General features: G+C 46.2%; 1 protein-coding gene across 2 annotated transcripts in view; it reads right to left on the bottom strand.

The window, feature by feature from the left end:
- The window catches only part of MINDY3 (MINDY lysine 48 deubiquitinase 3), a 394,770-nt gene that overhangs the window by 310,139 nt on the left and 68,366 nt on the right, over nt 1–16,265 (bottom strand). For both annotated transcript variants that reach the window (XM_033931199.1, XM_033931200.1), the window contains one exon: nt 5,554–5,727. In XM_033931199.1, the coding sequence (XP_033787090.1) occupies nt 5,554–5,727 (174 nt within the window). The remainder of the gene's footprint in view (nt 1–5,553; nt 5,728–16,265) is intronic.

Below are 16,265 nucleotides of genomic sequence, written 5' to 3'. Positions count from 1 at the left end.
CTTCTGTTATCTGCTTTGAACTCGTAACAGCTTTGACAGATTGGAATGTAATTTAATAAAGGCAATGTTTCTTGCTAGTATATTGGATCTTGACTGGAGGCGTCAGGAAGATTGTGGCACCTTCTACCATATCTTGTGGTCTTATGGCCCTTTACCGTATTTTCGCGGATATAACGCGCACCATTGTAAAACGCGCACAGGGGTATAGCGCGCAGAAATCACGATGATATGTACAAAAACTTTTCTATACCGCGCTCAGGCATATAACGCGCATGCTGCCCGACTCTCCTTTCGCCCGCCCTGACTTTCCGTGCGCTGTCCTCCCTTGAAGTCCTGTCCCCCCTTGAAGGTCTGTCCCCATCCTGAAAGCCTGATGCCCCCCCCGACGTCCGATACATCCCCCCCCCCCGGCAGGACCATTCGCACCCTCACCCCGAAGGACCGCCGACTCCCCAACAATATCGGGCCAGGAGGGAGCCCAAACCCTCCTGGCCACGGCGACCCCCTAACCCCACCCCGCACTACATTACGGGCAGGAGGGATCCCAGGCCCTCCTGCCCTCGACGCAAACCCCCTCCCACTAACGACCGCCCCCCCCCAAGAACCTCCGCCCGTCCCCCAGCCGACCCGCGACCCCCCTGGCCGACCCCCACGACACCCCCACCCGCCTTCCCCGTACCTTTGTGTAGTTGGGCCAGAAGGGAGCCCAAACCCTCCTGGCCACGGCGACCCCCTAACCCCACCCCGCACTACATTACGGGCAGGAGGGATCCCAGGCCCTCCTGCCCTCGACGCAAACCCCCCTCCCCCCCAGCCGACCCGCGACCCCCACGACCCCCCCACCCCCCTTCCCCGTACCTTTGGAAGTTGGCCGGACAGACGGGAGCCAAACCCGCCTGTCCGGCAGGCAGCCAACGAAGGAATGAGGCCGGATTGGCCCATCCGTCCTAAAGCTCCGCCTACTGGTGGGGCCTAAGGCGTGTGGGCCAATCAGAATAGGCCCTGGAGCCTTAGGTCCCACCTGGGGGCGCGGCCTGAGACACATGGTCGGGTTTGGCCCATGTGCCTCAGGCCGCGCCCCCAGGTGGGACCTAAGGCTCCAGGGCCTATTCTGATTGGCCCACGCGCCTTAGGCCCCACCAGTAGGCGGAGCTTTAGGACGGATGGGCCAATCCGGCCTCATTCCTTCGTTGGCTGCCTGCCGGACAGGCGGGTTTGGCTCCCGTCTGTCCGGCCAACTTCCAAAGGTACGGGGAAGGGGGGTGGGGGGGTCGTGGGGGTCGCGGGTCGGCTGGGGGGGAGGGGGGTTTGCATCGAGGGCAGGAGGGCCTGGGATCCCTCCTGCCCGTAATGTAGTGCGGGGTGGGGTTAGGGGGTCGCCGTGGCCAGGAGGGTTTGGGCTCCCTTCTGGCCCAACTACACAAAGGTACGGGGAAGGCGGGTGGGGGTGTCGTGGGGGTCGGCCAGTGGGGTCGCGGGTCGGCTGGGGGACGGGCGGAGGTTCTTGGGGGGGGGGCGGTCGGTGGGGGGGGGGGGTTTGCGTCGAGGGCAGGAGGGCCTGGGATCCCTCCTGCCCGTAATGTAGTGCGGGGTGGGGTTAGGGGGTCGCCGTGGCCAGGAGGGTTTGGGCTCCCTCCTGGCCCGATATTGTTGGGGAGTCGGCGGTCCTTCGGGGTGAGGGTGCGAGTGGTCCTGCCGGGGGGGGGGATGTATCGGACGTCGGGGAGTCGGCCGGGCAAGAGGGCTTGGGCTCCCTCTTGCTCCGATCGTGGATGCGGGTGCGGGTGGGAGCGCGTGCGAGCGGTCGTTCGGGGTGGGGGTGCGAGCGGTCCTGCTGGGGGGGTGAATCGGGCGTCGGGCGGGGTGGGAACTATGTTTAAAAACTTTTCTATACCGCGCTCAGGCATATAACGCGCGAGGGGTATGCGCGGTACGTAAAATCACGTATAACGCGCGCGTTATATCCGCGAAAATACGGTATAAGCTTTTTTGGACTGCTTTTATTCACTGTATGTTCACTGACTAGCATCAAGGTTGCTATGATCCACAGCATGAGAAATGGACTCACCTAAATGATATTTTATTCGATGGGAAGGGGGGAATTTTAACATTAGCACTAACTGAAGAAGCAACAGTGGGAACTGCTGGATGATGGATTACATAATTAGCAGGATAGGAGGGGGAGTTGAGATGGGGCATGTTTGAAATGTGCAGACTGACACTGACAAAAGGAATAGGCATTCGGATAGGTAAAATTGTCATGCCATGTCATGCCACTAAAGTTATGTTGCCAAGGTAATACTTAAGGTAATTAAAGTAATAGAAAAGTATTGAGAAAGAAATCAGGGAGGCAAGGAAGAGGTGAAGGCAAAAAAGACATATGTACTGAGAGAGGAATAAAGGGAGCAAGCAAGGAGTGAAGGGAATGGAAAGTGATCATTGGTTAGATATCTGCTGTGAAATACTAGAAGAGCTGTGAAGGAAAGAGAGGCTGGGTGATGGGGTCAGGGACTGATAGAGGAGCTGTACAAGAGTAGAAACAGAAAGTGAGAGGATGAGAAGAATACAGGAAGAAAGCATGGGATGTGTGGGGGGAAGATTGCTAACAGAAGGAGATTCTGGAGACAGGAAGAAGAGCAGGCAGTAGAAACACAAGCTACAGAGAGAAAGATATGTAGAATAGCTATGTGGGTCTGGAAAAAGCAGCCTGAGAGAGAGAGAGTGTTCATAGTAGAAAGAACAGACATGAAAGGGAGAAAAGGGTGAGACATGGAGGAGGGTGAATATTAGAAGAAAGATGAGAGAATCTGTAGACTCAAAAAAATATATATTTTGCTTCTTTTAACTGACCCATACATTTGCAAGGGTACTACAGTTGGAACATGTCTCCCAGTTGAAGTAATTTTAGTCACAATAGAAGGATCTGTTGCCTTGTCTTTTGTGTTGAATGAGCAACATCTGAAAAAAAAATATGAATTTTCAGACCACAAAAGAAAGTCTGTTTATTCAACATAGTCTCATCATTTTGTCTTTCAAGATCAGAAATCAGAGTAACTTTCATAGCTGTTGGAACAACCTGTATCTGTCTGGAAGTTTCAAAGAATGTAGTTAAGCAAGTACAGTATCTTGTTCCAGAAAAATAGGCTATGGCTGTTCTCTGTGCCTGCTGTGCCCTCTGTGTCTACCTGGTTGTGTGTCCTCTGCGGCTCCTGTGTCTGCCTGGTTGTGTGTCCTCTGTGCCTACTGTGTCCTCTGTGTCTGCCTGACTGTGTCCCCTGAACCTGCTGTGGCTGTCCTCTGTGCCTGCTGTGTCCTCTGTGTCTGCCTTGTTGTGTGTCCTCTGCGCCTGCTGTAGTCTCCATCTGCTCTCCTTTAGCGGTGGCTTGTCCCTTCTCAAGGCCCTTTTGCAAAGGGCGCATGTGAATCGAGTGCCTTTAATGCTCACCTTCAATGCGCACCGAACAGCTGAGCGCCATTGGCCCTTCCCCTTTTAAGGAGGAGCTATGGTGGATGATGTCGGAGTAGGTGGAGCTACCTCTCGCCGATGCCCCTTGCTCTCTCCTGATTTCTGCTGCTCCTTCTTCCCCTCTCCTGTTCTCTTCTCTGCTTTTTCTCCTTCTCTTTTCCTGCCTCCTGCTTGCCTGCCCAAACCTGTTTAACTGAGCTCCATTGTCCCCTCCCCTCCCCTGGTGGATGATGTTGCGAAGAGCTCCTTTGATGATGTCAGTACCAGTCAAATGAAGATGAAGATAGACATTGTGAATGTGTAGATCTTGACTTATGTCGAGGCGCATGTGAATCGGTACCGTGCAATGTTCTCTTGGATTTAGAAGAGCGAGCATCAGCACCACAGGATCTCGATGTCCATCAATGTTTAGATGAAGAGCTGGATTCGGTACCATGGGAGTCGATGCAAGCACTGGTGCCGCATATAACTTAGATAAGCCAGCATGCTCATTTTGGAAAAACTCTTTAATTTGGTCCTGGAAGGACTGCAGCGGTACCATTGGTTCAACAGCTGGTACCATAGGTGCTGCAGGTTGTCCAGGTGTGGATTACCTCCATGAGGAAGCACAACCTGAAGACACTGGATGTGAAGAAGACAGCTTCTTAGCAGGTTTACTCGATGCAGGAACAGAGCCTGATGTCGAAGAAGGCATTGATACCAGTACGGTCGGAACCAATGGCATCGATTTGTCACCGGAGGCCATGGCCAGTCCAAACAGCTTCTCTTGCTGAATTCATCAAGCCTTAAGAAAGCGTTTTTATAAGGTATAACAATGGATACAAGTGTCTCCTCAGTGCTCCGGCCCCAGATACTGAATGCACCAGTGATGGAGATAGGCCACTGGTAATGAGTGAACTTTTTGAACCTGCTAGAAGGCCTTGACATTAGAGAAAAAAAAAATCTCATCGGCAAGGTCAAAAAATGCAATGGTTGCAAATTGAGACTGAAACGTAATTTTTTGTTGTTGTTATATTAATAACTATTTATTAGTTTTATACAAACAACTTATACAAAGTGCAACACTTATCTTATCAAAAATCAACAAATAGCACTTTCATACTATGCCTAATTTATGAAACATCATTTGACACGCATATATATATATATTTGATAAAATGGCCAAGTCAAAATGATCTACCAATAATAAAATTAAAAAAAAACACAAAGCATACTGTATGCTAGGGATGTCAAAGTCCCTCCTTGAGGGCCACAATCCAGTTGGGTTTTCAGGATTTCCCCAATGAAAATGCATGAGATCTATTTGCATGCACTGCTTTCATAGTAATAGATCTCATGCATATTCATTGGGGAAATCCTGAAAACCCAACTGGATTGCAGCCCTCGAGGAGGGATTTTGACACCATGCTGTACGCTGAGAAACTGTTAATTATCATTTATATTCGGGGTTTTTTTCAAAGAGGTAAACCTGCCCCCTTCCCTTTCTGTCTCCCTGTCCCCCCTTTCTTTCTATTTCCATTATTTCTTTCTTTTTGTCTCCCTGCCCCCCTTCTTTCTGTCTCCCTGCCTGCCCCCTTTCTTTCTTTCTCCCTGCCCTCCCCCAAGCCACTGCCGCTGCCATTGGGGAACAGGCCCCCAAACCACCGCCGCCCCAAACTCTCTCTGCTTCCCAACGCAGAAGCATCGGGGCGACCAGTATTCCTCTCCCCAACATCAATTCTGACATTGGAGAGGAAGTTAAGGGCCAGCCAGGCAGCGATTGGCTGGCCCGGAACTTCCTCTCCGACGTCAGAATTGACGTCCGGGAGAGGAAAGCTGATCAGCCCAGAGCTTCTGTAGGTAGAACGCAAAGGCAACGCGAGTTTATCACGGAGCCCGGAATGGGCTTCCGCGATCAACTCACGTTGCCTTCGCGATCTACTGGTCAATCGCGATCGACCTTTTGGGCACCCCTGTCTTAGGATGACAGAGCTAAATTCATCCACACAGTGATGATAGAGATACCCAATAAAAAGCACCACAATCAAAGCTTAATAAGGCTAATTTGTTATCTGTACAAACATGGGCTGGAAATAAAAACATCTTACTGGGCTTTTTCTCCGGGTGACTTGACACTGCAGGAGTCTCAGAAATGCTAGCAGTTTCTTCAGTTGTCTTTTCTTTCAACCGTGTTGCCAAACAATAGGATTCAGAATGGTCAATACATGTAGTTTCCAAAATGTCACTTAAGGTTTGGCAAAGGAGATCTTTCTGCTCCTCCCCTGAAAATATTAAACCAAGAATTTAAAATCATGCTTTTTATTAAGTAACATACAAAACTAATTCAGCTGGAAGACATTCTTTATTATTCACTAAGGAAAATGTTATTTTTAGCCCCAACAATTCTTATTATCAAAGTCACTAATACAATATTTTGATATTTTTCTTAGTTTCAGCCATGTTTTCTTAACATAATGCATTCAAACCATTTCTACATAAACAAGTGAGGAAAGCATATAGAGCACATGTGTGAAACCGGCCCGCATGGCCTTTTTATGTGGCCCACAGCAACTTTCCCAATCTTCCCCTTCTGAGCCCAGCGTGTTCTCCCCTCCGCAACAGTCCGATGCCGCAGCCACTCCAGAAAGTCCACCGGCCGCTGCGGTCCATCCAGGCAGAAACAGGAAGTTGTGCGTCATTGGAGACAAACCGTGGCAGGCATAAAGCAGGAGGAGGAGCTACACACAGCACTCCCGAATCGCCGAGGCCGGCAGATTCCCTGGACTGGCAGCGACATCGGACTGGCGCCGGAGGGAAAGGCACGACGGGCTGTGAAGAGAGCGAGATGAAGGGAGAGAGGTTGGACCTGGGGTAGTGTGGCGAAAGAGGGAAAAAGATACTTGAAGGGAAACCCATTGGGAAGAGAAAGGGAGAAATGGTGGATCTGGGGTGAGGGAGGCAGGCAGACAGAGTGAGAGATGGGATGGGGCAGTTGGGAAAAGGCAGGGAGAGAAGTTGAATCTGGAGATGGAAGGGGATGGAGAAATGTTAGGCCTGGGGGTAGAAGGGAGAGAGAGAGATGCAGAATCTCTTTTTTTTTCCCCTTCCATCTCATTGTTCAGCATCAAGGGGGGAGGGAAGAAGAACAACAGAAAAGACGGAGCAAAATGCTGGCCCAAGAGAAGAGATAGAAGGAAATAGGAGGTTGGGAAAGGAGTGAGATGGGACATGCGAGAGCTACTGAATAAGAGAAGATGGAAAACTGATAGGTAGCTGAAAATTTAAAAAGGAGGAGGATGAGAAAGAGGGCCAGATTTGAGTGGACAGAGGCAGAAATGAAAAAAGGAGAAAAGTTGAAAGGGAAAAATCAATATGTTGGAGACAGGGACTGGAGCAAGAGAGAAGAGGAGAAAAAAAAATGGACAGCAGACACTGGAAAGAGAATTAGAAGATAGACAAAATTAGAAAGAGAAACTGGGACCAAAAGCAAAATGGCCGGATAACAAAAGGGAGAAAAAATAAATTTTATTTTCTACTAGTTTTTTAGCCCGTTACATTAACGGGTGCTAGAATAGATGTGTAGACTTAGGAATTTCTTTCTTTCTCTCTGCCCCCTGTCTGTCTTCCCTTCTCTTTACCTCCTCCATGTCCAGCAGCACCCCTTCCCTGCTCCCCCTGTCCAGTAGTAGCCCTTCTCCGTTCCTTTTACCCCTTCCCTGCTCCCCCTGTCCAGCAGTAGCCCTTCTCTGTTCCTTTTACATCCCCCCTGTCCAGTAGTACCCTTCTCCCTTACCTGCTCACTGTCCAGCATCTGCTAGGCCGGGCAGCCTCGGGGATTTTGCTAGGCCGGCCCGCTTCGCATTATCGAAGTGGGCCGGCCTAGCAAATGCCCTGCGGCTCCTGCTGCTGCTGGTCCAGGTGTGAGAAGGAGAGGAGTCGTCAGAAGTCAGCCGGCGTCGGAGATCGTGGCAGGAATGTTGCTGGGGAAACCGCTGCACGCGTCGCAAACTGCTGAAGGCTCCTACTGTGCATGTGGCGACATGGAGCCACAGATCATGGCCGCACAAATTTTCAACTGTGCATGTGCGCTAAGGGTTTTATTATAGCGGATTTTGTGATTACAATATGTCAGATTTGAAATATGTATCCTGCCAGAGCTGGCGTTAGACAGCAAGCGTGAACTAGAAACTAAAAGAGAGGAAAAGTATTTTTTATTTATTTTGTAGCCGGCATGGGGTTGGAGAGGATGCATCCCTATATTTCTACTAAGACTAACCCCCTCCTTTGCTGGCGCGCAGTGTGGGTTTTGGCGCCGGTGCTTGATCCGACACTCACAGAAGTCCTATGAGCATCGAATCCGCCACCGGCGCTGGAGCCCACACTGCACTTCAGCAAAGGAGGGGGAAAGTATCTTAATAAAAAATTCGGCCCACAATTTAGCCTGCGTTTTAGATTTTGGACCCTTATGTGATTTGAGTTTAACACCCCTGATATAGAGCATAGATCATGGAATTCTTTCCAAACATCTACATGTAAATGCATGTATGTGTATAGGGAAAAAGGGGTGGAAGTGATTGGGTGTATGTGAGGATATCCATTTTGTGTCAAGAGGAGATGAAGGGAAGGTAGTTTGAAAGGGGCAATACCTTGATTACAATTTTTCAGTGAATCAGTGTCTATACCGCAGCTGGAGCTGCTTCTACCATAGAAATGTATTGTAACTTTTTTGAGGGAATTTATGTATCTATTCCAACTCCCATCAGATACAGAAATGTCATTTCCACAGCACAAACTTTTTCCAGATCTCCTCCTCTTTTTATTTTTTGTTTTAACATTTTTATTCCACACCACCAATCTACAGTAGGTGGATTACAAAATAGACATTCATAGAATTAATTATATACAAAATTAATCACAAATAAACAAAGCATTTACAGAACAGATATTATCACATATTCAAAATATGAAAAAAAAAAATTCATCAATTAGAAGATTAGGTTCTTACCTTTGTTAATCTTCTTTCTGTTCATCCCTGGAGGATTCAGTATGCAAGGTGTCCAAATCCATTCCGAAATCCATACACTTTTTTCCATGTGCTCCTCCTAACTCTGAGAGACGCAGAGCCCCCCACAGTTACATCAAAAAGTCAAGCAACCTAACTAGAACAAGGCAATAATAAAACAGGGGCACGGGGAACCTCCCTGAACATATAAGAAGTTTATTTTTCTGTTCTGCTCTGCAAGAAATAAGAAACACAATTAATAAACAGCCAAATAGGCAAAACAGGCAACACAGGAACAAATGGAACCAACAGGCTGTGTGCAACGAGCACCAAACTGGAAGCCTACATTCAGCAAGGTATATACTCACATAAGTAAAGCAAATCAACCCACATTGCCCATCTGCTGGCTGTAAGATACCCGAGGCAGAAAATAGGCAGGCAATTCAGAGAAACTGAGCATATAAGGAGGGCAGGCCATACTGAATCCTCCAGAGACTAACAGAAAGAAGATTAATGAAGATAAGAACCTAATCTTCCATTCTGTTAAGTCTCTTCCAGATTCAGTACACAAGGTGACGGACCAAAGCAATGGCAGCATCTAAGGAGGGACAGAAGAGCTTGCCCTCAATACCAAGGTCCTAAAAGCAGTATCAAAGAGTGAGCCACCACATCCACTTAGTAAAATCCGGTACAGATATGCAGAGAAGACAAAGTAGCCGCCCTGCAAATTTCGCCTGAATGAATTGCTCAAGATTCCGTACACGATATCGTGCCAAGTGGGCCTTGAGAGAGACTGGTGGCTGCTACCTGTGGGCTATGTAAGATGACAAAATGGTCACACAAATCCAACAGGTGATAGAAGCCTTAGAAACTGGTTTAACTTGTCACAAATGGTTACTCAAGTCAAAGAGATGATCAGAAAGATGAAATTCTTTAGTCTGCTCCAAATAGTGGAGTAAGACTCTCTGCAAGTCCAATCTGTGCAACATCTGATCCTTTCACTCCAACACTGTGGAGCAAAAAGCAAATAAACGAACCTCCTGATTGACATGGGAATTCGAAACCACTTTCAACAGAAAGGAAGGAACAGTACGGAGGACAACTCCAGAATCTGTTATCCGTAGAAAGGGCTCTCTACACAAAAGAGCTTAAAGCTCTGAAATACACTGAGCATAGACAATGGCCACAAAAAGACAGTCTTGATCATTAGATCCAGAAGAGAAGCATCCTTTAAAGCAGGAGTGTCAAATTTCAGTCCTCAAGGGCTGCAATCCAGTCGGGTTTTCAGGATTTCCTCAATGAATATGCATGAGATCCATTTGCCTGCAATGCTTTCATTGTATGCTAATAGATCTCATGCATATTCATTGGGGAAATCCTAAAAAACTCGACTGGATTGCGGCCTTCAAGGACCGACATTTGACACACCTACTTTCGAGTGTCAAATGTGACTTTCATAAGGCCCTATAGAACAATATTAAGATTCCACATAGGAAAGGGCTGACATAAGGGAGGCCTCAAACGCAATGCCCCTCTGAGACATCTAGTCACATTTGGGTGAGTCATCAGCAAACTGAAACCACTATGTGCTCGAAAACACACAAGACCAGCTACTTGAACCTTAAGGAAGGCTACTGCAAAACCTTTATCCAAACCTGCCTGAAGGAAGACAAGAAAAACGGAATGGAAGCGTGCAGTGGCTCCACCTGGGCTTTGGTATATCACTACTTGAAAGCCTTCCAAGCTTTCGCATAAGAAGCCATAGCAGAGGGTTTCCATTCCCCTCTATAAAAGGTATATCCCGCGCAGGAAAACTTGGAACATCTCTCCCCTTTAGAATCACAGAACTCTGGAACAACCTCTTATCCCCTCTCAGAAACTCAAGCTCCTTCCAATTCTTCCGCAAACACTTGAAAACTTGGCTCTTTGCAAAAATCTAATCACCTCCCATTCTCCAGTATTCTGTCCCTCTCTTTCCTCTTAGTCCCTCTCCTTTATCCCTTATTGTAGTTCCTTTCCTCTTAACTCTGTAAACCGTGTCGAGCTCTGCGCTTGCGGAGATGGCGCGGTATACAAACCTAAGGTTTAGTTTAGTTTAGTTCAAAAGTATCAAGATGACATCAGAGTATCCTCTAAGCATCAAGGCAGAGCACTCAAGAGTCATGCCCTTAAGACCAAAACGCTGAGGGTTCTCCATGGGAACCGGACTCTGACTGAGAAGATTATAATGGAGAGGGAGCTTGAGCTTCCTGTCCCATTGAAGACAGATCAGATCCGCATACCACAGGGAGTGAGGCCACTTTGGAGCTACAATGATCACCAATCCCGGTTGCGATGCTATTCTGTGGGATGATCCGACCAACGAGAGGCCACAGAGGGAAAATGTAAAGGAGCTCGTGAACTGGCCAGGGCTGTACCAATGCATCTAAACCCTCATCTCCTGGCTCTGTTCTTTGAGTAAAGAAGTACCCGACTTTTGAGTTCCTGGCTGAAGCCATCAAATCCATCTGTGGCCTGCCCCAGCACCATACTATACTCTCTTTGGAAGAGAGACCACTCTCCCAGGCCCTGAACTTGGCAACTGAGGAAGTTTGCTTGCATGTTGTCTACTCCAGCCATGTGCACTATAGAGAGAGCCTGAAGGTGCGCTTCCGCCCACCAGAACAGCATGTGAGCTTCCTGATTCAGGGCAGCACTTCTGGTGCCTCCTTGTCAATTTATGTACACAAGAGCCATGGTGCTGTCGGAAAACACATGCATTGCTTTCCCTTCCAGGGTGCTTTGTAGAGTTTTCAATGCCAGATGTATGGCACGAAGCTCCAGACGATTGATCGACCAACGATTCTGACATGGAGTCCACAGACCCCTGAATGGAGCGGTCTCTGCACTTATTCCCCCCCCCCCCCCCACACCAGCCCGCCAGGCTTACATTGGTCATGAGATTGATCCACTCTGTGATCCGAAGAGGCTTACCCTGCCTGAGAGCCTCCCCTAAGGGGATGACGCTGCGGGGACCGGGAGAGGCCTCATATGCACTCTGGCCCAGAGCACAACCTCCAAGGAGGCTGCGATGGACCCCAACACCTGCAAATAATGCCAGGTTGTGGGAACCTGAAGCACCAGGAGAACCATGATTTGTTTCTGTAACTTCTGTTTGTGTGGCCTGGGAAGAAACACACGACCTTGCAGTGTGTCAAACTGAACACCCAGATATTCTAAGGTCTGTGATGGCATCAGCTGACTCTTTGAAGTCAATAATCCATCCCAAACACTGTAGCAGAGATATCACCATCTCCACCGCTTGCTCGCACTCTAGGGATGAAGCTCGGATCAGCCAGTCGGATGGACCTGGACCCCCATCCTGTGGAAGAACGTTGCCACAACTACCATTACTTTGGTAAAATTGTGGGGAGCAGTCACCATTCCAAAAGGGAGAGCTGCAAACTGGAAATGCTGCTGGAGAGCATAAAACTGCAGATACCTGTGATGGTCCGGGTAAGTTGGAATATGAAGATAAGCTTCTGTAAGATCTAACGACGCTAAAAACTCTCCCAGGGTAACAGCACCGATGACCATACATACCGTTTCTATTCAGAAATGTGGACTCGGCAGGAAGGCATTGACCGACTTTAGATCCAGAACGGGTCTCCAATCCTCTGAGCCTTTCTTTGATATGATGAAGTAAACGGAATATCTGCTTAAGCCCAATTCTTTTTCCAGAATGGGCTCTACCGCTTAAATGTCTAAAAGGTGCTGGAGGGTAGCACGGACTTTGGACTCCTTCAGCTGGAGAATCCAGAAACAAATCCATTGATCTGAGGATATTTGTGTCCACTACAGGTAAAATTGTGATAGCCTGCCCCCGATCTGAGGGAGTACTGCTGGACTTCTAGCATCATTATGACATTTTAGGCGCCACACTGGGACAACACCCTAATGCTTGGGGGAATTGGAGTTGTAATGTGGTCTGAATCCTTGAGAATGGAATGACGAGGCCACAGAACCCTGGCAAAATCTACAGGACAGATAGAAATTATTGTGATTCCCTCCAGAAGCATGGCAAGACTTGTTTTCAGGTAGAGACTTAGGGCGATAGTCCGCCACACTTGCCATGAAATCATCCAGAACTTTGTCAAAAAGGAGGTAACCCTTAATCTATTTATGCTTCATGTTCCATTATTGGAACAGTAGTGACATCAGAGTTATTCAAGTTATTTATATCCTACTGCTCAAAGTTGATCTCCGAGGTCTGATTTTTCACATGTCTGCTTCCTGAGGGTAACATATTATCATGTGGTGCACAGAGTTAGTCATTGCTGCAGATACTGGTGTGCTGGAAGCCTGTCAAAAAAGTGATGTTGAATTTTTGGAACATTTTTGAAGAACCATCCAAAAACAGGTACATACAACTTTACTGCACTAGATCTTACACTTGTAATTTTTTTCTTCTATTACTTCTCTACTAGTTATGCTATTGTGTTGTAAAAACAAAATACTGAGCTTATTGTGGTTGTATTAGTTATGGGTTTGGCATTTTGCATGGTCTATTTTTGGAGCCCTGGGTAAAACCATTACCACTAAGACTAATAATTTATTTTCCCATTTTTTTTGGTTCAAATCATTTTATAAGTCTCGAGATGTCTCAAACTCTAAGTTTACATGAATTAACTGACAGCATAGAAGCGAGTGCTATAGTGATATAACCTCTTGAAAATGCTACAGCACCTGTTTCTGATGAGGATTCAGGAGATGAAGAAGGTGGAACAATAAATAATCTGCCAGGTTCTTTGTTGCACGCACCTGCATTTCTTATTCAAGATGGCTATGATATAGAGTCTGACTCAAATGATCCATCATATGCCCCTGAAGATGACTCTCTTGACGATGAAGTTCCATCTATGTCTACTGTGCAGCAACCTCCTCCATCAAGAAAAAGAAAGTGACAAAAATTGTTTGCAAATGGAAAAAAACTGACTACCTGCTATAGGCTGTGCAGTTTAGGAGTTACAAAACCATCAAATGATTTCTTCACCAAAATGAGAACTCCCACAGAAATTCTTGAACTTTTTCTTTATGACGACGTCGTTGAACTTATTGTCACATATATGCTGCAAGTAAGAGTGTAAATCTTGGCTTGACTAGCTCCAAATTCAAATATTTTCTGGGAATTACTTTTCTGAGTGGTTACATCTCAGTTCCTAGAAGGCGTATGTTCTGGGAACAAAGAACAGATGTGCATAATGTACTCCTTAGTGCTGCCATGAGATGTGACCGCTTTGAAACTATATTTTCTAATTTTCAGGTTGCTGACAATGCAAATTTGGACCCAATGGACAAGATTTCCAAGTTGTGACCACTTATAAGCAAATCAATGAGAGATGTTTAAAATTTGTTCCAAATGAAACATTTTAGCTTTGATGAATCCATGGTTCCTTATTTTGGTCATCCAGGTGCAAACAATTTATAAGAGGAAAGCTCATTCAGTTTGGCTATAAGTTTTGGTGTGGTGTAACACTTCTGGGCTACATTAGCTAGTTTCAGCCGTATCTGGGTAAAAACCCAAATACTAAACACGAGGAATGCAGTGTTGGTACATTACTTATCCTTCATTTTAGTGAGGCACTTACTGAGGCAAAACCTGTACAATACCATTTTGTATTCGATAACTTTTTCACCAGTATTGCACTTCTTTATAAGCTCAGTTCAACGGACCTCAAGCAACAGGTACAATGAGAAAGGATCACATTGACAAAGATCCATTGGAATCAAATGCAGCTCTAAAGACAAAAAAGAAAGAGGCACATTCAATTATCAAATTGATAGCAAAGGCAATATTGTCTGCAGATGGAATGATAACAGTGTTGCCACTCTTGCCTCATCTGGTGTTGGTATCAATCCCCTATGTCTTGTCAATCATTATTCCCAGAAAATGAAAAAGAAGATCCAAGTTCAGGAGTCAAACATGATCATAAGTGTATAACCATTTAATGGGAGACGTAGGCAGAGCTGATGAAAACATTGATAAGTATCGGGCATCAATCCGTGGAAAGAAATGGTATTCAAGCTCTCTTTTGTTCTGTTTCGAATTGGTCTTACAAAATGCTTGGCAACATTTTTTTACTAGACAATTTTGGTTCTCACCTAGAGTTTCTTGACAAGTTTCTTTAGAAGTTTCATATGTTGTAGGCAGTGTTCTGCCGAAACCAGGATCCTAATTGGAACTTCCCATAGGAACTTTCAATAAAATCCCTTGTGTCGTATTGTGACTGGCTTTGCCTTTCTTTTGTTTTGCTTCTTGCTGTGCTGGGCAAAGGAAGACTCCTCTTTTTCTGTCGAATTGCATAAACATATAATGAGAAGCCAGTGGATTTTCTGGAGTTTCGTCGACATGTGGTATGCCATTATCTGGAGACCCATGTTCATCCTCCAGAACCTGGCTGAACATGAAGACATTCTCAGAATTGTAACATTAACTCACATTATAATGGCATGAAATGCGGTGTGCTGAATGTAATAATACCACCACTTTCGATATGAAAAATGTGATGTTGTCTTACATGTGAAGTGTTCTGTTGAATATTACACTGAATAGCAGGTGTCACTACCTCCTGAGATAAGAAATATGATTTTATACATTATGTACAATGTAGCAGTGGTTTGCGTAGTGTTCCATTTTTGGAATGCTACATAACTCAACAACAAAATATAATAACTTTAAAAAATCTCTTTAAATTCTTCTTCCTTGAATTTTTCTAAATAACATATATGAATTTCATGCACAAAATTCAAAAAGTGCGGCAAGGTCAAAATGGCATCGAGAACGGATGCCTGAGCAGACAGCGCTGATTGTTTGCTGAGTTTCAGCATGTGGTGTGATTCTTTTCCATGCGATATGGGAAAGAGGAAAGGGACTGCTCGCCCTAATCCTCTGGCGAATGGAAACCCCCCAGCGGATGACACAGCCGACGATTATGAGCACTTTTGCCCGTTCAGGTGAAGATCCCAGACCTACCTCGGGGGTTATCCCAGATTCATCAGGAGACCTCAGCGTGGGAGCGAGCCAGGCGTCGTCGAGCCTGGAGCAGAGAATGGTTCCTCCCCAACCCAGAAACGATTCAGTGCAGGGAGCTGCTGGTGTCCTGTTACCCCAAGAGGGAAGAGTGGACTCCAGCCTGAGAGGGACGCCTTCACTGGGCTCTTTGGAGGAGGGAGTAGGTTATTTTTGTCAATGTTCTCCCAGCACAACGAAGGAAGAACTGAGACTCGCTTCAGGTGAGAATGTTATCAACTTTGGGGAGTTGAAAAAGCCAGAGAAGATTGATTTAGAAGCGCTCTGGCAAGCTATATCTGTCATAGATTCCAACCTAAAATTGACCCTTTCTACTATTAAAACTGATTATGGCACTGTCCTTTCTAAGGTGGAGCATCAGGGAGCACTACTATCTACATTAAATGAAAAAGTGGATAAGCAAGATTTTAAAATAAAGGAACTGAAAGCTGTAGAAGTAGAAATGGTTAAAGATCATTTATTTCACGGAAAATGGAAAACTTTGAAAATCAGTTGAGAAAGAACAATTTAAGATTCTTGAATTTCCCCAAATACCCTATCATCTCACCAGTGGAGATGGTTAGAAAATATTTTCGTGAGACTTTAGCCATACCGTTGGAAAATTTATCCCCAATTGTGCGAGCTTATTACCTCAATACTAGGAGTTCTCAACAGAAATCTACTCCAACGGAACAAGCAGATATAAACTTATCTTCATTTTTGGAAACTTCCTTAGAAGTGGTTACTGATAGAATTACCATGCTTGTAAC

This window comes from Geotrypetes seraphini, chromosome 2 (assembly GCF_902459505.1).
Source record: "Geotrypetes seraphini chromosome 2, aGeoSer1.1, whole genome shotgun sequence".
Lineage (NCBI taxonomy): Eukaryota > Metazoa > Chordata > Amphibia > Gymnophiona > Dermophiidae > Geotrypetes > Geotrypetes seraphini.
The sequence above is the reverse complement of the archived record's forward strand: the minus strand, read 5'-3'. Positions and strand labels throughout refer to the sequence as shown.